General features: G+C 27.6%; 1 protein-coding gene across 4 annotated transcripts in view; it reads left to right on the top strand.

The window, feature by feature from the left end:
* LOC127281624 (sestrin homolog) overlaps positions 1–25,885 on the top strand; it is a 322,721-nt gene that overhangs the window by 274,736 nt on the left and 22,100 nt on the right. The window contains exon 1 of one of the 4 annotated variants that reach the window (XM_051305426.1): positions 6,829–7,457. The exons of the other annotated variants lie outside the window; for them this stretch is intronic. Within the exon in view, the coding sequence (XP_051161383.1) occupies positions 7,437–7,457 (21 nt within the window). The 5' untranslated portion in view covers positions 6,829–7,436. Of the gene's footprint in view, positions 1–6,828; positions 7,458–25,885 lie in introns of those variants that run through there. 4 annotated transcript variants of the gene reach the window in all.

The raw sequence follows: 25,885 nt of genomic DNA, 5'->3' as shown, positions 1-25,885 counted from the left end.
GCAGGTTCAAGGTTGGCGCTTAACAGGTTCAAGGTTATATCAAAAGTAGATTTAAAATAGATTCAAGGTAGGTTCAATGTAGGGTGAATGTAGAATTATAGAAGTTAGACCCTTAGCATAGATTTTTTTTTTCTTTATTTATTATACCACTGCTCACACTATTTTAGTTATTTATAGAAACTGATGGCAAATAATTGACCACAAATTCAAAAGTAACACGTGACATTGTAAGAATGAAGGTCACGTTTCGAAGTGGTAGTAAAACAATTTGCGTTTCCGTCACAAGTTTAGGGGATGAAAGCAGTGCTCAGAATTTGGGGGGATAGAAATATATATTTATATAGAATAAAAGGGACGACGGATAAAAAAGGCTATTTGATTTTTGACATGTTTATTTTTAAACGATTTTTGTGGCTTGAGGGAGAAAATCTATGGATATAACTACAAATATAAATAATTTAGTTAAAATACAAAATATTATTTATATTAAAAAAAGAAATGTAATATTATCAAATTTAGTAAAAAAAACTTGTTTATGAATGAAATTGCAAAGAAAGTTGTATCGTATTTATATATAGACATACACAAGACGATATTTTATTATTATAACAGTCATTCTTTTGACATCTTTATATAAGCTTAGCACTCTTTTTTTTCTCTCTTATAAAACCCAATTAAATGCAAGAGTTTCTCATTTTATCGATAGATTCATATATATATATATTTGTTATAAATATATCATCAATTATTTCCTTATTTTCATATCCGTTTTTTTTTAAATTTATTTCATCTCTGACTTTTATTTCAATTATAAAATTGACGTACTAATTTTTTAATTTATTATTATTTGACACTTTTTTTTTTATACATTTGTACAGCTGGTTGATACTTTTATGTTTATATTCTTTTTGTGAATTTTTAATCAAGCCGCAGTGATGCGCAAGCCTTGAACGCAGAACTGCGAGAGTGCACTGACCGTATGATCCCATTAACATAATGGTATAATGTGACTTAGAGAACGAGAGTCAGTTTAAAGAGAAAAAAAAAATTACTTTTTTTTTTTGATATAGCATATATATATTATATGCTTTTAACGATAGTCGCGTGTTTCTATCCTTATATAATTATTCTGCCAAAAAATATTTATTAGAAAAGAAATAAAAGTTTTTCATCTTTATAATAAAATATTCGCTAAATTTTTATATAAAAAAAATAATTATAAACAAATTAATTTTTTTAACTTTGAATCCGATTTAATAGAAAACTGATTTTGATTTTAAAATAAATAAAACAGAACTTTTAATAAAAAAAAAAACTGTGGTAATCTATAATTCGTTTGCTTCTATAAGGTTCCCTTTCAATCGTTGTCGATTGTTGACGAAACTATATTTGCAAATTGGCTTACAATATCAATGCTCGCATGCATTTATAACGGAAATCAAACATAAAATATACGCTCGCAAGTTTTGCATATATAGAACCTTTAAGATATAGCTTGTGACGTCAAAAAAAAAAAAACCCCCCTTGGTAACTGTCCAAGTTTTTATCTCTGTACGTGACCTCATCCAATGCAAGATGCATTATTCTTCATATAGGTACAGTGCATTGTGCTCATCATCATCGACTATTTGCCCTTATTTTGAGGTTTGAACTTTTTGTTTCTGACTCAGCAATATTCTTGTGTATACAATTTCAATGTCATGCATTCACAATTGATTTTGATGTGTATCAATATTCCTCTTTTTCTTCCTTTTGTCCACTAGTATCGCGTGTCATGTATGTGCGGATTGATTTTCCTTTTTTTTTTTTTTGTTTTTATAATCATGCGAATTGCACTTTTCATATATATATATAATGCATTTTCGTAATTTGTATGTTGCAACATGTAATTTCTCGTGAAAGATTGGACTGATACACGTTCACCAATTCGATTAAAACTTATCAGCAATCAGTGCTCGGGACATTGGCACATATTACGGAAAACCGGTAGTCTTTCTTCATACATGGTTGCTGTGTGTGTTGTACCTTCTCTTCTGGCTCGATGCTTTTTGAACGGTCAATAGTTTTGTTGCTAAGGCATCAGCTGATTCTCTACCCCTCTGCTTTTATTCAAAAATCATGCAGAGAAAATGAATCGAGATTTTAAAACCCTATATGTTTGAAAATTCACCATCTTTTAAAATCAAAAATTTCGAAGATTAAAGAAAAATAGAATAAAGAATGATTTAAATAGCAATTTAGAGAGAGAGTTAACAATATTATTACTTAATAACATTTAATGAAACAATTTAATGTCATTAAAATAATAATGCCCATATGAATAACAATAATTTCCGATAATTAATGACAATTACAACAGTGATTGTGATAATATCTGAATAAAACGACCTGTGCGACAATAACGTTGAGAATATAAAGACTTAAGTACAGTATAATTAAAGCAGAATGCAGTAATTACGAAATCGAAGCGAGAGAGAGATATATGTTGTTACAGTAATATTAGTAATTGAAATTATAACAATGGTACAGGAACTACATTGTCAAGAATAGCATTAATTATTACAAAAGTATATTGATGTCATCGTCAGCCATTATTGATTCGTACGTGATGAAAACATTAAGTTAGTACATATATATCTAAAGCTATTGAAGATTTTAATAATGTATGACAATTGATGCAATAATAACATGGTAATAGAAAAAAAATCTAAAAAGAGATTTTAAAACCCTTTTTCTTTGTATAATCTAAAAATATATAAAAAAAAACTAGATTTAAACATCTGGATACAATCCTAAAGTTCTAATGTTTTTCAGAACCAGATTTTTTTTTTGACCTAATTTCTAGTAAAGTTTCAAAGGAATTAGATTATTTTGTAAAAAAAAAGTCATCACAGATCTTCCTTCATTATATTTTCAACAAAATATTTCTAAATTTAGTATTGTACGAGAAAAGTTGTTGAGAAATTAACACTGTTGTTTGATAACGTGACATGATTTTAATGAGGGAGGGAAAAAAAATCAAAAACACAGTGTTATAACAAAAAGAAAGTAATGTGATACAAATGCGATAAATTGAACATAGCTATTTTTTCGGTATATGTCTGTAAAAATTAATTGCATTGAATGACAAATTTGACCTAACAAATGGAAACATGAAACTAACAAAAATATATATCTTGTCATAATTACTATGCTGAAAATGTTTGATAAGAAGCTTGTATAGGGCCTGCATAATATATGTGCAGAAGAATTACAAAGTATATGGTATACACGAGTGCCAATATTGACTGTGCGGCTAGGTAAAAGAAGCAATTCACTATATATATATAGAAAAAGGAACATTGGGAAAAAAAAACTTCATTGGAAGAATTAATTACAATTTTTTTTTTGTACAAATAGTGCGGTATATAATGTTAAATTCAATGCACCTGAAAACTGCAGTACCAGTTTCTTTGAATGAATTTAGAATATAAAAAATGATATTGCTATTTGCAGAAAAAAAAACTACGTACTGATATAGCACACACTTGATATTTGTCAAATTTTATTCATTTATTTATTGTCAAAAGTTACGCAGAGGTATCCACAACCGAGCCTCTTACCCTATTTATTTTAAAAAGACTAAATATTATCTTGTTTTAGATTAATGTTGTATTTTCTGTCTAAATAATCAGTATATTTAAAATTTTAAGAACGTTTTAGTTACCTTTTTGTAATTCAGAAAGAAGGTTGTATCATTGAATCTCAAAAACCTATTTTGTACTCTTAATCCCTTGACATCTGAACTTTATATACTTATGTGGAATCATATCGCAGAATCAGATTCAACAGTTGCTCGTACACGTTGAAAAATAGGACCTTTAATAGCCGTAGGTCATGAAAGGTAGAAAGGCAAATCGTATGTAATTTGACCGAGAACTCTTGGAACAATTTACTGGATTACAAAAGAAATGTGATCGTGAAACGAAAGAGCAGAATATCCAAAATGACCTAAATCAATACCAGATTGTGCTGTTTATTGAGAATTTTAAAAGAAGTACCTTGATAATATTGTTAAAAAAATGTTGTACAATTTTCGCCTTTCTATGAAAAGAGATTGTAGTATACAGAAACGTTTAATGTTAATTGCACACTAGTCACAATGTTTTGAAAGATAAAAAAAATCCTAAAAGAACTGCGATTGAAAATTTTGGACCCTTTCAAGATTTTTCAAAAATTCTTGAGAGTTTGGAAAAAAAGGAAGAGAAAAAGGAAAAACGAAATGAAGATATAAAGAGAAAAAATTATTGAAAACTTAAGTAGGTTTGAGAACTATGAGTTAATCGAAACTATAAGAAATAATGTATTTATCAACACTGAGAACAAGTAGTTTAATAATTTTCGGATTCCCTGCACCTGAGCATAAAGAATTCAATTTTATCAAATAATTACATTTTTTAATAATAAAACCATAAGTGTTAGCTTAGCTCCACAGAAACGGTTCTAGGTATAATCTCTATAGAATAGATTGTAGACAAAAAAAAAACTATTCCCTCGTTCCTGTATTGGTTACTTTAAAATACCGTCACTCTAACTAATTTATGTCTCCGCATACCTGAGCAGGGAGACTGATCAGAATACTCTTCAACTTTTCTCATTAATTTATACCGCATAGCTTCTGAATTACACTATTCCTGATTAGCATGCTGAAACGTATATTGATTTTTTTGGACCTTTCAAAATCTTTCGACATAAATTATAGAACCATTAGTTTATTTTATTTCACTGTACACGCACTTGTTAAATTAATAAGAAGTCTAGTTAATGGTCTGGATAAGTAGAATTAATTTATATAATTTATATAATAAACAGAATAACTCCAGAAATAATCATAATTTCACAGTTTAATGAAATACTTCCAGTCATCGGAGCAACCAACAGCAGACTAATAAATAATGATTTCTACAGTGTGTGTTAGTCTATTATCATTTTTACTAAATAGAAGAATTAGATATAATTTGTCATTTTAAGTTTTTGTCAAGGTATTTCGTCTTTGTGGAAGTTTAGAGTAAAGCAAATGTTTGTTAATTTAGAAATATATATTCAGTGGTCACTGAAGAAGTTGCAGAAGCTTTGGATGCTGCTTGGAAAAAAGAAGTATTATATTGGAATTATTAAATATATTGGAGAATAAATCAAGGGTTATTTAAAACACAGTGAGAACACAACATGTTACAGTTACACATTTATTCAATAAGCTAGAAGAATAAAATGTTATACAAGTGATTCAATAGTGTGTTAATGAGTGACAATGATACTGAATTCTTTTTGGACGTGGTTAAATTTAGTAAATGTCCTTTTTGACGGCTTAGACTAGACTAAATTGTACTTTAGTGATTTGGAAAAGGTTTTGAAGTGTCAAGGTATTGCAGGAAAATGTATGTAGTGGCGTAAGTATATTTGTAATAGTGTGCGTAGTCGTTATATTCCAACATATTACAAAAAGTTTAATCAATGATACTGAGCCACTAAACCTTAGTAAAGTTTCACTGCTCTTCATCAAAAACCACTAAACCTCAATGAAGTTTCACTAATCCAGTAAAAACCACCAAATATCAGTGTAGTTTTACTGATTGTACAGACCGACAAAATTTTGGCCTACTTCTGAACCAAAAAACCAGACTACAGCTTTCCGAAGCATTTTGAATCCGCAAAAAGTATTTTGATCATATTTCAGGTCTCGTTACATCAAGAGATAATTTTTTTTTCAAAAAGTTCGTAAAAACATCTGAAAGTACTATTTTTCTCCTTTAAAATGCATTTTGGAAAATTAAAAAATCTTTAGTTAGCTCTGAATTATCGTCACTTGAATTTTCTTTGGTGAAGTTTTCAATATTCGGAAACTGAGGAGTATCAGAAAATTCAAATGACGATAATTCAAAGCCAAATAAAGATTTTTTAAAGTTTCAAAATGCATTTTAAAGAGGAAGAATAGTACTTTCAGATGCTGTAACGAACATTTTGAAAAAAAATTATCTCTTGATGTAATAAGACTTCAAATACCTATGATCAAAAAACTGTATGCGGATTCAAAATGCTTCGGAAAGCTACAGTCTGGTTTTTTGGTTTAGAAGTAGGCCAAAATTTTGTCGGTCTGTACAATCAGTAAAACTACACTGATATTTTGTGGTTTTTACTGGATTAGTAAAACTTCATTGAAGTTTTAGTGGATTTTGATGAAGATCAGTGAAACTTTACTAAGGTTTAGTGGTTTTCTTGAAGATCAGAGAAACTTCACTGAGGTTTAGTGGATTTTGCTGAATATCAGTGAACCTTTATTGAGGTTCAGTGGTTTTTACATGAAGATCAGTAAAATTCCACTGAGATTTAATGGTATTTACTGAAAATCAGCAAAATTCCACTGATTAAAATACAGTTGGAATTTAGCAACTGATTTTAACATCACTGACATTGTCCCTAATTTAGATACACCAAATCAAAATTATTTTTCCCCCTATTTAAATTTAAAATTTAATTCCCATGTTTATAAATCATTAAAATCAACCGGATGTAGTTTTTGGTAAAATTTAGGTACAATGGAAATTGTATTGATATATTTTATTGATGGCGAAGCGATATTTTTGAACAAAAGTGAATACTACATCACATACGTATACGTACATATATACAGCAACATATTAAGCTAGTGTATAGATATATAGACTAGGAAATAAAATTGTTCGTATCCCTTCCTTTTCGCCAAGAGCCGGCGATTGCCCCACCAGTAGAGCCGGTTCCTCCACCACCACCAGCACATGAACTCCGACCAGATGATCACCACAAGAAGGCAGTCGGTTCTTTCAGCCGTCAGTTAGCAACCGGCTTTCTTTTGGAGTAGCTGTTACGGTTTTTTTTTTCTGTCCCCACCGGGTTCAATTGGTCTGCAATGATCAGAATTACATGAGATAGCGGCTTTCTTTCGCGTGTTAGTGTGCAAAAAAAATCGTTTTTATTGTTTAATTACCTAGAGTTATGAAAACTAATGGCATTAAATCATCATTAACGTGACACGCAATCTGTGATATTACATTAACAAAAAAAAAAAAAACAACAACAAAAAATTACTAAATAGTATGACTGATAATTTCATTTTGTTGCTCATAAATAGTGACAAATCTCGAACGTCATTTGTCCTTCTTCTCAAGACTTGATCAAACAAATTGCGAAAATTGCAGCCATTCTTTATACTTGTGCATCGAATACTAGTCAACGAAAATAGTATAGCAAAAAAAGAAAACTACAGGCCTCTTAGTGACACAAAGAGAGATAAATCTTTTTTTTTGGGGGAGGATTTTTGTGTGCAAATTGTGCTTTTTTAATAATACAAAATTCCAGTGGCAAACAATATTAATTACCCGAAATCGGGTATAATAACTGATATTGAAGAAAACAGCAGCATGGGTCAAATTGTCAAAGATGTAAGTCGTATTTTTTTTAATACATACATTGAAAAAGTTTGCTATATCAGCGAACTATTTGCTGTCACATCAAATTACGTTAGCTAATTCAGAGACAGAGAATAAATTTTGCTGTAGGGTCAAAAAAGTTTGCTGTGGCAGCAAACTATTTGCTGTCACATCAAATTACGTTAGTTAATACAGGGACAGCGAATAAATTTTGCTGTAGGGTCAAAAAAGTTTGCTGTGTCAGCGAACTATTTGCTGTCACATCAAATTACGTTAGCTAATACAGGTACAGCGAATAAATTTTGCTGTGGTGTCGAAAAAAGTTTGCTATGACAGTAAATTTTTAAAAATTAAGACTGATATTGTTTATCACAGCAAAACTTTTTCGTTGTCTTAGCAAAAAAATTTAGCTGTGGTTACTAATTTTGATAGATCCCAGTGAAAAAAAAATTTATTCGATTAGAATAATCCATCACTTAATTATTATCAAATAAATATTTAAACGAAATAATTTTTATTTGAATTAAATAAATTGTGTTATACCAATAATTTCTGTATTTAAAAGAAGTAGCATTTAATTGACTTAATAATTATTTAATTAAGTATTTATTTGACAGTAGTCAAGTGAACGATTATTTGAATAAAATAAATTTTTTTTCAGTGCAGGGAGAATATTTATTTATTCAATTTTATACGGACAAAGCCTATTCGTATGTGCATAGTACTAAGATTACAAACATTAAAAACTATATCTAGCTGCATTACTATTATCAATTAATATATTTATTAAAAAAAAAAGATAAGTGGACTTATCAAAAAATTTTGTTCCGACATTGTCAAGATATTATTTTTTTAATTCAGTGAACAATATTTGATATATCGTAGTCTTTTTTTTCTGATGCAATCAAAAAATATTATTACAATTTTTTTTTTGGAATATTACTGAAGATTTTTGTTTATGATATTTGTATGGGTGTTTTTATCTTCTTACACAATTATTGAATAATGATTTCCAAGGCAAACAATAGTGTTGATTTGTGAGGACAGGTTTTGAGCTACCTGTTTTCATATATGTGTATATATATCTTTGTTTCTTCACGCTTTTATTTAGTTTCTTTCCCCTCTTTGACAAACATGAAGCTCTCTTTCTCTCTATCTCTTTTTTCCCTGCATTATATATATTGCAAGGCTTTAGAAAGAAAGAAAGAACTACACTTTTTTAAAATGAAAAAAATAACGTGGAAAAATTGAAAAACTTTTTTTTTTATTAATTGTTGATAAATTTTTTAAGTGGCCAAAAAAATAATATTTCGAGAAAACATCCTTTTGAAAATTTTTTAGAGGGAAATTCTTTTTCTATAAAGTTCTTTGTAAATTCCTGTTATCCAAAAAAGGATAAAAAAAAGTACTTCCTATTCTCAAGGATGTTCCTCTATTATTTGCTATGTTTGAAAGAATATTCCTTTTTCGTTGATGGATTTTTTTTTGAAGGATTTTTGTTTTCTATTCATTTACGTAAAGGCTTTGTTCAAAGTTAAAATATAGGCATATCAACTTCCGACTTTTTAATTATTTGACATTGAATTCATATACGTAAAGAAAGGATAGCGTTTAAATAACATGTAGACGCACTTCCTTAATTTCTTGTAAATAGGCACACGTATAGAAAACGTTTGCTGTGGAAGCGAACTATTTTTGCTGTCACATCAAATTACGTTAGCAAATATAGAGATAGCGGATAAATTTGCTGTGGGGTCAAAAAAGTTTGCTGTGGCAGCGAACTATTTGAAGTTGCATCAAATTACGTAAGCTAGTATAGAGGCAGCGAATAAATTTGCTGTGATGTTTAAAAAAGTTTGCTGTGTCAGCGAACTATTTGCTGTCACATCAAATTGCGTTAGCTAATACGGGGAGAGCGAATAAATTTGCTGTGATGTTAAAAATGCTGTCACATCAAATTACATTAGCTAATATTGAGACAGCGAATAAAGTTGCTGTGATGTTAAAAAAAGTTTGCTGTGTCAGCGAACTATTTGCTGTCACATCAAATTACGTTAGCTAATACGGGGAGAGCGAATAAATTTGCTGTGGTGTCGAAAAAAGTTGGCTATGACAGTAAATTTTTAAAAATTAAGACTGTTATTGTTTATTGCAGCAAACTTTTTCGTTGTTATAGGAAAAAATTTAGCTTTGGTTGCTAATTTTAATAGATTCGATAGCAAACAACAGTTAGTGTTTGTAAGCAATTCCTTTTTTGTTTTTTGTTTTCGTAGCAAAAAAAAACTTTGCTCATTAATTTAGCAAATAACTTTTACTGTGGGGTTTAAATTCTTGATTTTTTTAAACGTCACAGCTAACTTTTTAGCAGCTGCAGCAAATATTTTAGTTGCAGGAAATTTTTTCAGCATTCGTTAGTATTTGCAGCTAATTATTTTTCATAGAACTATATTTATAGATTTTTATAATTTTTTTTTAAATTTATTATCTAAAAAAATATCTGAAAGAAAAAGATTATATATATATATATATATATAGTGATTCGTGTTGAGAGTTCTCAAGTTTTGGAATGCCAATCTATTATCCTAATAATAAAGCTGAAAGTTCGAAGGGCACCACGAACGTTCTTTAAAAAAGATAAAAAGATCCACTTATATATTGAGAGAGATCGTCAGATTCCGGAATATATTGTCAAAATTAATATATTTTAATTTAGAGAAAAAGTATTTTTTTAATTTTTTGTGACTTGTAAATTAATAAGAATTTTTTAAATAAATTATTCGACAGTAGAAAATTTAATTTTCAATGTTAAATAAATAAAAAGATCACAAAAGTTAAAAAAAAATGATTAAACATTAAAATTTAATTACTTTTTTCAAATTTTATAGACAATTGATAAATTCTGATTCAATAAAATAAAATATATACATATTGACATTTTTTTAAATGTAAAAATAAAAAGTGAAAGTAATTATTAACATTTGAATGAGAATTGCAAAACAATTTAGTTGATTGCATAAAAATTAATATAAATATTAAATATGATAAAATATAAATATCATTCTTAGAATAAGATAAAATAACTTTTACTGGCATAACACAATAAATATTATAATTTTAAAACAATATAATAATGACAATAAGAAAACATAAAAAAACAATAATAAATTATAATTATGATGGTAGTAACAATAATAATACAAATAATTTTAAAAAATTATATATATATATATATAATAATTACATTAGAATACTATATATAATAAATGAAAAAAAAACACGTTATAATTTTAACTACTTAACTATTGAATTCATATATAAAAATTTGATTAAAAAATACATAAAAAATTGTCGTAAAAAGTTATAAGACTGATAATTAGCATACTTTACATTTGTTAATAAAGAATATATTAAATTTTGCTAAAAAATTAGCATAAATGAAACCTGTTAAAAATTAGCATATACGTTAAATCTGCGTTAAAAAGTTGACATATATTTATGAAATTAACCAAAAAGGAAAAAATATGTGAAATAAATCTTTTTTTTTTTTTTTTTACTTTTTTTTAAGTACCTATATATATAATAAAATATATTATAAAATTCTCTCACATTTTTTTTAATAATAAGTGAATCTTTTTAATTGTCATTGTCATTATTATTATACTTTTGTCACTATATTATTTTATATATAAAGTATATAAAGCTATCAAATTATTACATCAATGAAACGCATGTCACAAGACAACTATTTTTTTTTATATTATTATAAAGATGCATATATAATAAATGAATCATGAATATAACTTATTCAGAGAGTACATTTGTCATTTTCTATTTTCTAGATAATAAAACTTTATATCAAAAATAAATATACAATTATTATCCTCGAAAGAAGCGGAAAAATTAACTTTTGATAATTTTTTTCTTTTTAATATTATAATCTCTTGACGCAACGTTTTAAAAAACAGTGCAAACAATATATTGTTTTTAATTTATTGACAAAGGTATTTGTGGGTTTTAAATTGAAATAATCGATTTGTTTTATATTTTTATTTCAAAATGAAAAAAAAAAATGGGACGTTCCACGTTAAAAGAAACGGAGCTATAGCCAAAAATTGTCTTGTTAAAAAAATTCGTTTAAGGGCTGAAAAAAATTGTACACTCTTGTACTTTCAAAAGCAGAAATATAAATAGTCATCAATGGCACGAATCAAAAAAACACAAACATGAATAAAATTTTCAAAATTAATAAAATTAAATCAAAAATTACACTTTTAAGCACATTTTGGGGTCGCTGAATACTGAAGTCAGATTTTTAAATTTCAAAATGGCGGATCCAAAATGGCGGTCGATTTTGAAAAATTTAATATTTTTCCTCGAAACTTGTTACACGGGGGTTTTCAGGGTTGCAAAATACGAATCTGAAGTCAGATTTTAAACATCCAAAATCCCCGTATAACAAGTTTCGAGGAAAAATATTAAATTTTTACAAAATCGACATTCATTTTGGGTCCGCCATTTTGAATTTGTAAAATTTGACTTTAGATTTGTATTCAGCGACCCCGAGTAATAAGTTAAGAGAAAAAATATTAAATTTTTCGAAATTAACCACCATTTTAGATTCGCCATTTTGAATTTTTAAAATCTGACTTCAGATGAAACGTGGAACGTCCCATATATATATATATATACTTATGCATGCAAATAAATATGCATATTTGTGTTATTTTGCGAATTAACGCTCTTGAATTTGAATATTCTCCTCTTTGGGTTAGTGTACCATTTAGATATATAAACAGATAAAAACTCGTTTAGATTAAAATACTAATGAATTGAAAATTTTGCGCGAGTAAATTAATTACTCTTAGATTTATATTAAAGCTACAATAAGAAATATGAATATCGATGAATATTTAATTTTTTTTTTTTTGTAATAATTTTTTTTCTTTCAAATCTAAATTAAACAAAAAAAAAAAGAAAAGAGATAATTAGTTCATTAAAAATTTATTTAACATTTAAAAAAAAATTAAATGGATTTTCATAAATTTTTTTATTTAATTTAAAATACTTTTTACAGATATTAATTATTTCAAAAAAGGACAATATAATTTAATTTTTTAATTTTTAATTAATAAAAAGAAAATAATGTCAAAATAATATATAGGGAGGGAAAAAAATTAATTATTAAAAGAACATTAATAATTCAATATTTTCAATATAATCTGAAATGACTGTTTGAATTTAACTTATATCGTGTAACCGGTCTAAAGGACTTGATTTTACTGTATATTATTATGAGGCCATCAAGTATATTTAAACTCAAGCATGTTTAATTTACATGCAAATTTTTTTTTTCAACTTTTACCTTTTCCTGATCGTTTTCTCTTTCTCTCTCTCTCACACACACATATGAAAATATAATAAAAATGTTTTCGTTATTCTTCATATAAGAAGTGGTAGAATGTGAAAGCAATCAACAAAACTCTTTGTTCAATACATATTATTTATATATATATATATATATGTTTGTGCAAATCAAATGAATGATTTCTATGTTCTCAATATTAATGCGCTGAGAATTATAAAGAGCTTTAATGATTCAATCAATAATTTAATTGCATATTTCATCATCTTATTATTCTCATCACACTAATCATAATAATATTCACAATAATTATAATAATATTAATGATAAAAATAATAATAATAATAATAACAATAATAATAAGAATATTAACAATAATAAAAAAAATAATAATAATAAAAGTAAAAGTAAAAATGAAAATTGTAAAAATAATGATAATAATAATAACAATAGTAATCCCCTAATTCATTGTGCTTTAAACTAATTGCAAGTGGAATTAAAATTAAGGCATACATTTAAAAATTAACCCTATCTTGGCACACTGGGTCATTTGGACCCAGGACTTTTATCTACAACTATAATTTACTTGTCCCCCTGGAATTTTTTCCAAAACAAAATCACTTTCATTTTTGTATAATTTTAAAGAAATACATTATTTAAATTTAAAAAAAAAGATTCGGCGAAATTTTAAATAATTTAATTTAACAAATTTGAAACAATTTAATTTAAAAAATTTGAAACAATTAGAAATTGTATTTAAAATCAAAATTAGAAATTTTCATAAATAGGAAACGATTTAGATAACACATAGATAACACAAAAAATTTAGTGAGGTTAAAGGCAAGTAGATATATTCTGCGTCTGCGCAGAATGTTTGTATAACTTCTGCGCAGACGCAGAAAATATCTAGTTGCCTTTAACCTCTTGGAAGACTAAATTTATCTCCACGCTGAAAACGGCCTCTTAACCTACAAATAATATTTTCTAAAAATTAAATTTTAAGGTTATGTTACCTAAATAGTTCAAAAATTTAGTTTACTGTTGCAGTAAAAAAAAATTACTGCACGGAGAAAAATGGAAAAACTATAATAAAGTAATTTTTACTACTTTAAAAATAAAACCGCTGAACTGTCCGCAGTTTCTGCGCATCCCACTTGGAAAGATTCCCCGGAAAGTGCCCTCTGGAGGTTCTATCAGAATTCCGCCGGAACTTCCAACGTAATTCCGTCGAAATTCCATCGGAGTTCCAAAGAATTTCCGATGGGATTCCGACGGAGTTCCGACGGAATTAGGACTCTAAAAATTTTGAAAAAAAATTAATCGGAATTCCGTCGGAAATTCTTTGGAACTCCGATGGAATTACGTTGGAAGTTCCGGCGGAATTCTGATAGAACCTCCAGGGGGCACTTTCCGGGGAATCTTTCCAAGTGGGATTTCTGGCAATTTCTACTCCATAAATAGTAAAATTTACTATTTCCGGAATAATTTTTACTATTTCAGAAGTAAATTTTACTACTTTTGGAGTGAAAATTGACAGAATTGCGCAGAAACTGAGGACAGTACCAGTTTTACTTTTAAGAGCATTTGAACCTTCGTGACGTCACAAATCATGGCGCATGACACGCAAACTTCTCAGGTATGTGAAAAGCACAATTTTGAATATTTTTTAAAAAAACCTTTTGGAAAATGTTCAGAATAACATAGACTCTGTCTGTTATGTGCGGAAAATTCAAAATTTTGCGTTTAAAACGTTTTTTAAACAATGTTAAGGTCACAAATCATGGCGCATGACACGCAAACTTCTCAGGTATGTGAAAAGCACAATTTTGAATATTTTTTAAAAAAACCTTTTGGAAAATGTTCAGAGAAACATAGACCATGTCTGTTATGTGCGAAAAATTCAAAATTTTGCGTTTAAAACGTTTTTTAAACAATGTTTAAGTTGGTTGTCACAAGTAAGGAAAAATACACGAATTGCTTATATGTAGGCATTGTTTAAAAAACGTTTTAAACGCAAAATTTTGAATTTTTCGCACATAACAGACATAGTCTATGTTTCTCTGAACATTTTCCAAAAGGTTTTTTTAAAAAATATTCAAAATTGTGTTTTTCACATACCTGAGAAGTTTGCGTGTCATGCGCCATGATTTGTGACCTTAACATTGTTTAAAAAAATTTTTAAACGCAAAATTTTGAATTTTCCGCACATAACAGACAGAGTCTATGTTATTCTGAACATTTTCCAAAAGGTTTTTTTAAAAAATATTCAAAATTGTGCTTTTCACATACCTGAGAAGTTTGCGTGTCATGCGCCATGATTTGTGACGTCACGAAGGTTCAAATGCTCTTAAAGTATTAAAAATTGCTATATTCGTTTTTCCATTTTTCTCCGTGTGTAAACTTCTTCTATATGAGTGTCTGATTATTTTTTTTTCCAATTTCTATTAACTATCATACTTTCAGTATTTGTTTACGTATACAGTTACCAACTTTAAAAAACATAGTCATTGTTTTGTTACCATTGTGTGTGTGTGTGTTTTTTTTTCAAAAAGATGCACTTCAAATAGAATTAAATTTTTTTTTTTTTTTTTTTTTGACAGATCTTTTCTGCAGGACCTCGTGTTGAATTAAATTTCTTTTGAGGGAGGGTAAAGGGGGAGGGGGTGGACAAAGAAGGAGAAATGATTGGACTTGTTTTGTCCGCGCTTATATGTATATATGTATATATCCTTTACGCTCTTTCGCATCATGCTTCCATCGAGATCATAAAATTGTTTTCCAAGCGCAGAAAACCGGTTCCAGAGATCTGGGTTCTCGTTTCCAATGTTGTTTACGTGTGGTCATAGGCCGCCCCTTTACTCCTCCCAATGCTCTCCTCATTCTCCTCATCCTCCTTCTCATTTATATGAGATTCAGTCCTTTTCTCCAGTTAAGTGAGATTCTCCATTAAAACACGTCCTTTCGACACGTAAGTAAATTTAATGAGGCAACATCACTCGAATCATTCGTAAGATTCAGAAAATAATAATTCATGATTTTGTTTCTTTTTTCTCTCATTCGAGTTTAATTTTTTTTTTTTTTTTTTTTTAGTCGCAAATAAGAGGGATTTTGCATTATGGAATGATAAAAATTTCTTTTCTTCATTTGCAGATAAACAAGATGTAATCTTATTTGGGAATTAGGAATTAGATATAAATATTGTAAATTGAGACTTCAAAGATGAAATTTTGCTTCTGGAAAAGTTAAATAAGGTCGGAAAAATTTTTGCCTAGTTTAGTAGCAAGAACTACTTTTCTGAATGTGACCTCAGAATTGACATAGCACGTCAAGTTTTCGAGATATTCTAACCTAAAAGTACAAAATAGGTTTTTTGGTCATACTTCAGGTCATTTAACATCAAGAGATAATTTTTTTTCAAAAAAAAAGTCGTTACAGCATCTGAAAGTACTATTCTTAATCTTTAAAATGCATTTTGGAACTTTGAAAAATCTTTATTTATGGCTGTAAGTTATCGTCATTTGAATTTTTCAATATTCGTAAACTGAGATAAGAAAATTCAAATCACGATAATTCAGAGCTAAATAAAGATTTTTTTTTAAACAAAATGCATTTTAAAGGGGAAAAACAGTACTTCCAGATGCTGTAACTACATTTTAAAAAATACTCTCTTGTTGTTACGTAACCTCAAATATTGTCATCAAACGTATTTTGCACTTTTAGGTTAGAATATCTCGAAAATCTGACGTTCTGGATCGAATTCGGAGGTCAGATTCGGATTCATCGAGTCAAAATACTTTGGAAAAATATAGGTTGGTTATTAGAACTGGCGGCGCTGACCGAAGAGCTTTTCGTTCACATTATGCGCAAGCGCAATGTACCTGCGCTGCGACACTGCGCATTAGTACCGTCTATATATATAGACAAGTAGTATAAATATGACAACTTGGTTACTGTTTTCGTCAGAAGCGTTCTCATCCTCCTTAGTTCATCTACAAATTTTTCTTTTCAATTTATTTACAAATAAAAAATAATCAAATTAATAATAAAAATAATAAATAATAATAAAATTAATTTGAATATCAAAATTTCTACAAAAACCTTAAAAAAAAATTAGCAAATGAAAATAGAAAACTTGAATTTATTCAAAAAGTTCAAAACTATTTTTTATTGAAAATTAAAAAAATGAATGATTTTAAAATATTGGCAAATTGTTCTATGTTGTAAATTTAAAATGATGGAATATTTACATCCAATTTTAAGAAAAGAAATCATATTTCTAGAAACGATATTTTATTTTTTTCTATACTATAGATACTAGAATCAGAGAAAGAGATAGAGAAGATGGTAAATTTCCATAAGTAGAAGGATATAAAATGAAAGAAAGGGATCCAATCAGAGATGCTATTTCAAGCAATAACGGGATTCTCAGCATCCCGTAGCTGACATGTTGAAGAGAGGATTTAGATCTAAAAAAAAAAAATGGCAAATGGCTTAAGGTTTTTCACGATGATGGCAAACACCCGTAAACCGGTTGCAATTGACTTAGAAAAATGAGAAAACTTTTACCCTGTCTATTATATACAATGTTTTTAGAGACCGCACACAGAAAATGATGAAAATATCTACAACTAAAAAGTTTTATATCTGTACAGTGTATAATTAGTTAACTTGAAAAAAAAATTTGCAGAGATAATATATTAATTTCAATATACAGATTTAATAGCTCGCTTATATTATTATTAACTTATCAATTATAATATTTAACGTCCGAGCAATAATTCAATAATTGAAAAAAGCGAATTCGGACATTAATTAAATTTAATACCAAACATTTTTTTTTTTTTATTGTTTTCAAAATATTTTCTTATATTAAAGCATTTTAAATAAGAGCGCCTTTTTTTACCAATAAGAGAGTTATAGTAGCGCAAGCCCAGTTGCGTTTGGTGATGTAGACAATTCATACACATTTTTAGGTTAGGTTTCCTAGTCGGTACGAAATAATTCATAAAAAATTTTAGGTTATGTTTCCCAATCTATACACCCAGAGAAATGATATATTTGTCTCACAGCCTAATAAATATTGTAAAAAATGTAAAATGTGATTAGTAAACAAAGTTTTCTAACCTCAATATTTATATTTTATCACGTATTCAGAAAATCTATCAATGCAAATGAATCAAATATATAACAAAATTAATTATCAACACACATTTTAATTTTATTATATGTCAACAAGCGTTTTTCGTGTTTAAAGTATGAATAAAATTGATGAAAGTGGAAACAAATTTTCTTCCCCGTAAGAATAGCATTGTGTCGTCTGTTTGTTGTCCCTCCAGGCCTCTGACGTCATATCTTGAACTCGAAATATCTCGATGAACTGACACAGCCTAATATGCACAAAAAATTCAGTTACTACCCAACTCTGCTTTCGTGCAACAATACAGACGTTGAGTTGTAATTTCCCAGTTCTGATTATTTACGCACTGTCGTCAGCTGTCAGTTATATTAGTCAAAGATATTTTTATTACTAGACAATAATTATAGGCAAAATATTTCCACGTGCAATTACTTATTTATATAAAATTTGTGGATTTAATAAGTTAAGTGTAAAATTACTAATATTTTTATTAAAATTAGACAGTTTACTCAAATATGACATCCATTTTTCTAGTAATATTTTAGTAACATTTTTATCCGTCACAAATTTATCCTTTACCCTGTAAATCCTAACTACTTTTATCCTCTATCTTTACAACTTTTTACCCACCTTTTTTTCTGTGATAGTAGGTTATGAGACAAATATATTTATTTAATTCAAATATATTATATTTGGTTCAAATAAAACATTTCTCTGGGTCTAGAAAATAATTCATAAACATTTTTAGGTTAGGTTTCGTTATGACAAATATATTTATTTAATTCAAATATATTATATTTGGTTCAAATAAAACATTTCTCTGGGTCTAGAAAATAATTCATAAACATTTTTAGGTTAGGTTTCGTAACCAATTGGAAATAATTCAGTTTTTCCTAACGTAATACATTTCTGTCTTTCTTTTTTTTTTGAAGACACTCGGTTTTTATCACTCAACATTAAGTCAATGTCAGTGATATTCGACAGACACGGTATAGGTCAGTACTGTTATAATATTAGATGATGATTGTATATATATACAGTGATTTGATATTTTTGTCTTCTTGGAAATTATGTCATATATTATTACAGCTTTCTCAGCATATATATTAACTCTCTCGTATATTATATGCAAGCATATGACAATTGTTGTCAAGGTTTTGTTTCATTTAGGTTTCTTTTTTTTCAATAAAAATTCTAAACTGTGATGCAAATGAGTTACTATATTTGACTTGTCCTATAACTAGAAAGTCATTATTTATAACGCTGCTTTACGAACCGGTTGCTTCTCTCTCTCTCTCTATACATGAACCCATGGCCTTCGACTTTGGGTTTTGATAAAACTTATACATTTGAGGCTTTCATTTTTAAAAGACCTTCAATTTTTTATTTTTTTATTTCATATTTTTTAATAAAAAAAAAATATATTAAAAATACCTATATATAGAATAGATATTTAAAATATTTAGGTAATATTAATAATATATTGTGTTGGTGATTTTCATAATATATTATTTTTTTTTAAGAAATATTAATTTAATAATTATTATGGTAAATAAATAAGTAGGTTAAAACGAACATAACCTTAAAAATCAAAGTTAAATAGGTTAAAGCGTACATAACCTCAAAATTCAAGGTCATAGGTCAAACATAACCTCAAAATTCAAGGACATAGGTCATAGGATTTTTACGTTTGAGGCTATGTCAGACAAACATAACCTCAAAATTTACAGAAAATTTTTTATAATTTTAATACGATAACGAATATGCAAAACAATAAAAATACTGAATAGTATAGGACTTTTTTTTGGATAATAATTGCCTTATGGAAAGGGAGAGTTTTCTAAAAAAATTTCTTTTTAATATAAAAAATAAATTAATACTTGTAGAGAGATCCATTATGATGATTATCATTATTATTATTATAGTGATGAAGTAAAGTTGAATTTATTTTATTTTATTTTTTTTTGAGAGGGAGGGAGAAAAAAGGTGATATTATATAGTTTATAGGAAGTGAATGCTAAAGGGTGAATGCACCGTTTAATAGTGATTACAATGTGCAAGTTGCGGTGAAACCAATCACCTCAATATTAACCTTGAAACCGCACATTTCCTGGGTTCGTGACTATAACATGCAGAAATTGAATACTAAAGCATTCACTTCTTGCGCGTACTTAAAAACTTTCATCTCACTTTTATAATAATCACACACTTTTTAAAGTAATATTCGATGAGATATTTTAAAAATATATCTATATGATAATTATTATTATGATGTTTACGAAATAAAGTGTTCATTATTTTTTTTTTGTATTGTATATGTATAGGATATAAAATGAGAATTTAAATGGTTCGTTTGTAGGTCAATTTTTATTTTTTTTTTAAAATTATATATGATTCATATTCAAATTCTTTTGTGTTTTTTTTGCTTTTAAACAAAATTCGATTTTTTTGTTAATGATATATGTATATATATTATTATAGTCTATACGTGATATTTAAAATAAATATTGTAACATAATTTTGTGTTTAAGGAAAATAATTCGATTGTTCGTTAGAAATATTAAATTTACTATAAATAAATTTTTATTTTTTATAGATAATAACAATAATAAGAGTAATTAATAATAATATAATAATGAATAATAATATTATAAATATAGGTAATTATATTTTTTTAATAAAAAAAAAAATTATAATAATAATAGCTATTGTTTATAAAAATTCGATAAAAAAATACGCATGGAAAAAAAACTTTATCTGAAACAGCGAAAGATTTCACTATAGAATAGTGAATTTAATAGAAACAATTAAAACTATTGTTATTCTAGTGAATCCTTTAGCTGTTTCGGATAAATTATTTTTTTTCGTGCGATTTTTTTATGTGATGTGCAAAAAATTCATTATTATGACGAAAGATGTTGATTCAATATTATTTTTCCTTACAAAGTGTACGTCAATGAAGTTTAAAACGTTTTTATGATCTACGATTTCAAAGAAAAAATATTTTTCTATGCAAATTATTATACTTCTTTTGTCTGAAATTTTTTTTTCACGTTTCTTAATCAACAATTACTTTTAAATATAAAACAAGAAAAAAAAACAAAAAATTTTTATTACTTTCCGCGTGAAAAAAGAAATTTATGTCTTTTAAATCGTTAATCATAAATATTGTGAACTTCACTGACGTAAAGTCATTAAAAACTATTTTTTAAAATTCTTTTTCACTTTCCCAAGAGATTTTATATCTTTGTACATATTTTTTTTTTTTAATTTGTCGTAGGCCCGGCATTTTTAATTTTTCTTTTATTAGAATTCAGTAAGGGTACACTCTCATCTCTTGGCTGTCTGCCTGCCTGCAGGAGTTGTCATGGCAACGTGTAGGAGTAACAGAGATAGTAAATTGAAATTTGAATTTTCTCTCTCTCTTACTTCTGCACGTTGCCATGACAACTCCGGCAGGCAGGCAGCCAAAAGTGAGTGGGTGCGCCTTAAAAATTGTTTTAAACTTATTATTCTCAAATATATTTAAAAACTCCAATTGAGAAAAATTACTTAACGAATAAATTGTACTGAACAGAAGTTCAGGGCTCGGCACGTAGAAGATCATTTTTTCTTATAGAACTGCGTGACTAATTTTGATTGGCTGGGTCTGGAAATTCGTATTTAATCTCCATAAGTACTGCCAATGAAATTCAGTTGAATAGTTTATACATAGAGTTGTCTGTACTTTTAATACTTTAGATACAATATTTACGTAGGAAAAATGACATTTAGGTTAAAACACTTTAAAAAATCCACTAAAGAAGAAAAAAAATACTAAATTTCCTACTAAAATATTTCTCTCACTAAAAGTATTGCTGAAGGACCAAAATCTTACTAATTTTAGTGGGGAAAAACACTATCTTGACAAGACTGTGTTTAAGGTTATGTTACACAGTGACCATTCTCTTTAATCAGCTGTTAGGGTACGATCACACTTCAACGAAATCTAGTGAATGTTTAGTAACTTTCTAGTAATTTTCCAAAAATTTCGTTTGTAACTAGAAATTTACTAAACATTCACCAGATTTCGTTAAAGTATGTGACCGGCCAAATGTTTCTTCATGCGTGCACAGTGCATGCATAAGATAGTGTGACCGTACCCTTATGGTTGCGTGCGACGTTTCAGTGATACCAACATAATATTCCGGAAAGGTTGGTTTCCATTATCACCACTCGCCATTTGTCATAATTCTCGTCAACTACCGCACCCTGCTCTGTAGTAAAAATTTAGTAACTTTTAATTTTAACAATAAAGTCACTAAATTTCTACTAGAGCAGGGTGCGGTAGTTGACGAGAATTATGACAAATGACGAGTGGTGATTTTAGCAAGTGGGGACAATGGAAAGCCAACTGAAAGGGAGGAATTCTCTCTCTCTTTCTCTCTCAACGTTAAAATAAAACAAAATAATAACTTTTTTGCTGAAAAAAATGCAAATTACAAAATTCAAAAGATTGCTATGATACAGCGGATTATTTCTTCTTTTTCGTATTTATGATGTTAGGTTAGTAATTTTGTATATATATATATATACACAGAAAAAACTTGGACTCATTTTTGTTGCAACTCATTTTCTTTTGGGTATCGAAATGAGTATGGGACAAACTTCATGTTATTCAAAATGATATTGGCTGGAATTTCAGATTTCTAAGTTGGCATCATAAGCAGAGTAATTTTGTATTTCAATTATTGTTTCTAATATTTCAACAACACCAGAAAGATTATTTTGACCAGTACGAATATTTAGAAGTTTTTAAATAAAAATTATTTATTATTATTTACGTAGATAATAATTAATTTCATAAGTTTTTAAATTTACCGCTATTATTTAAGTTGGCAGTACCGTTCCTGTTGTCAAAACACATGTTTTCATTTTTCTAACCTAAAAACATATTTCCTTTATTATTTTATTACGCGATTACAAGCAATTTTTAATCAAATATATTAAGTCTAGCGTGTTATTTACTTCTTTGTAATTATTATATTTCATGTTTTTGTGCAAAATTATTCGTTATTTCACAATATTTTTCCATTTTTCTTTTTCTCAAAATGAAACTTGCCTGTTTCATTTTGATACTTTTACCTTAGAACTCGAAATGAGACAACCAGTTTCATTTTTGTTGCGAATCAAATTGAGTATAGAATCTATACTCAATTTGAATTCAGGTTTTTTCTGTGTAGGTATAGATATATATTTATAAGAATGAAAATTGGATGTTTTATGCCTTAGAGAGAAAGTATCGACTTTTATTTTAAAATATGAAAGAGGGGTTCTGTTTCATATATATATATTTTTTTTTTTTCAAGACATACAAAAGGCGAGGGTTTCTATGTGCAATCGCTTCCTGGTTCAGGACACCCTCGACCTTTGTCCTGAGAGAATAACCGCGGCCTCCAAGCTTTCACTGACAGTGGCGCGTGTCATGTGGATGACAATAATCGATACGTTTGTGACGTCAAGTTAAACCATGCGCTCGCACCAATCGTAAAAGAGCGTCACTTCTGTGCATATATGTAAATGTGTGTGTGTGTGTGAGAAAGAAAAAGATAGATAGAGAATATAATACTCTATCCGCACTGATAAGAAAGAGCATCGAACTCAAACGTTCTCCGCGTGAGCTTCTTTGTTCTCCACATATATACCTTATACTTCCCTTCTTTCATTATGCGCTCGCGATACATTTCTTATTCTTTGTTTCTTTCATCAATTTACGTCAATTTTCTATATATATATTAATTAATTAATTAAATATTTGCTCTATTATCACAATTATCGTGTTCAAGGCTCTTCTTGTTATCATGACAATTTTTTTTAACATTTTTTTTTCAAGTGTGCCTTTATCTTTATATATTCTTTAAGATCGATTTCATTTTTTTTATTATAATAATTATTATTTTTTTTATTTTACTTACTAAATATACTTAAATATAAATGGAAAAAATTAAAATAAAAATTTGCCACTACCAACGCCGCTCTTTGGGAATCTATGTATCTAGGTTTGTTAGTATATTTTGACTCTAATTTTTTTTTGCCAGCGGCCTTTGAAATAGAAAGTGAAGCAATTTTGAGGTTATGTTAGCCAATTTTCACTTTAAACCCAGCGGCTTCTTGTCCTAAAATTTAAGATCTAGATTTACTCCTTTCGAAAAAAATTATTTTTTTCCAAAATTTTTTAAGTCAATAATTATTTTTTTAACATTTAGTTTTTTTTTCTTTTAAATCAGACAAAAATTGCAATTTTTAACCAAATTTTATAAACAAAAGCTCATTTTACTATGTGAAATGTTCTCTACAATTGTTACCTTTTTTATAATGTAGTAAGTATGTTCTTCAAAAGTTATTTAATAAATAAAATTTTAATTGTTTATAACTTTTTAAGAACATACTTATTACAATATAAAAAAGATAACAATTGTAGATAATATTTCACTTAGTAAAATGAGCTTTTGTTTATAAAAATTGGTTAAAAATTGCAATTTTTGTCTGATTTAAAAGAAAAAAAAACTAACTGTTAAAAAAATAATTTTTTTCGAAAGTAGTAAATCTAGATCTTCTAAAATTGTTTGAAATTAATATTTATTATATTTTTGTTTGCGTTAAAAAAAATTTTTTTAGTTTTGACAGGTTTTTGAGGTTATGTTGACCCGCCACCCTCCTTAAAGTAATTTTGAGGTTGTGTTAGCCGATTATATAGCCTCAAACCTAGCGGCATTTTGAATTAGAAAATAAAGCAATTTTGAGATTATGTTAGCCAATTTTAACTTTAAACCCAGCGGCCTTTTTTTCCTAGAAATTAAAGTAATTTTGAGGTTATGTTAGCCGATTTTAAACTCAATCCCAGCGATCTTTCAACTTAGAAATTGATCTAATTATGAGATTATGTTTTCAGGTTTATTAGTACTTAGTTCTGGAACATTGACAATTCATAAGTTAAGCAGAAGTCTGAGGTTTAAAAATAACCTTAAAATTAGATCAAAGATCAGAGCTAAAATATGAACATAACCTTAAAATTTCGATTGGCGTGCGAAGCCCAATATAATATTAATTTTAAATATATATTGTAATTAAAAGATTACAATCTTTATCAAAATTGAAAAAAATAACTCTAACCTATATAATAATTTTCATACCCAGACAAAATTGATAAGACTTATATTCAAAATTTTGATTTAATTTCTCTTGTAAAAAATCAAATAGTTGCAAATATATAATTATAGATTGTCATAAATATAAAGGTGATAGGGAACGACCTTGATTTGTATATATAATACAACTTAAGATTACGAGCACGTGCTTATTTCAAATTATCGATGTTGACGACCGATTCATAAGAGAGTTCTTAATTCTCCTCAATATAGGTCTTATCACGATCTCGATTTTTTTTTTATTTTTTCTTTTTTTTGAAAATTCCTTCCTAGTCATGGATCTTTATTCATAGAGCATAAAAAGCCTCGTGAATTTAAATTTGTATCACTGTATATATATATATATATATGTGTGTGTGTGTAGAGAGAAAAGTTTCTTCCATTTTACTATTCCCTCAACGATCACCACGTGGAATTAGAATATTTATTTGACTGTTTAGAGATACGGTCAACCGTTCAGCTCGCATGTCGTTCCACGTGATTCTTTGAATTATTTTAAAATCCTTATATTTATATGTACAAATATAGTTTAGACGCGTTTATCCTTGATCATGAAGATTCCGTTAAATATATTATAACTAAATTATGAATTGAATTATAAAATAAATTATCAAAAATTAATTTTAAATTTGATGAATTTAATTAAGAATTTGATGTTTGTTTTTTTGAAATTCAAAATAGCGGATTCAATATGAAGAAAATTTTCTTTAAAAAAAACTGATACGATTCGATGCAAACTTTTTTTTTGTAAATG

This window comes from Leptopilina boulardi, unplaced genomic scaffold (genome assembly GCF_019393585.1).
Source record: "Leptopilina boulardi isolate dan_hultmark-lab unplaced genomic scaffold, ZJU_Lbou_2.1 LbouV2_273, whole genome shotgun sequence".
In the NCBI taxonomy this organism is placed as follows: domain Eukaryota; kingdom Metazoa; phylum Arthropoda; class Insecta; order Hymenoptera; family Figitidae; genus Leptopilina; species Leptopilina boulardi.
Note: the sequence above shows the minus strand (reverse complement) of the source record. Positions and strands in the feature narration are given on the sequence as shown.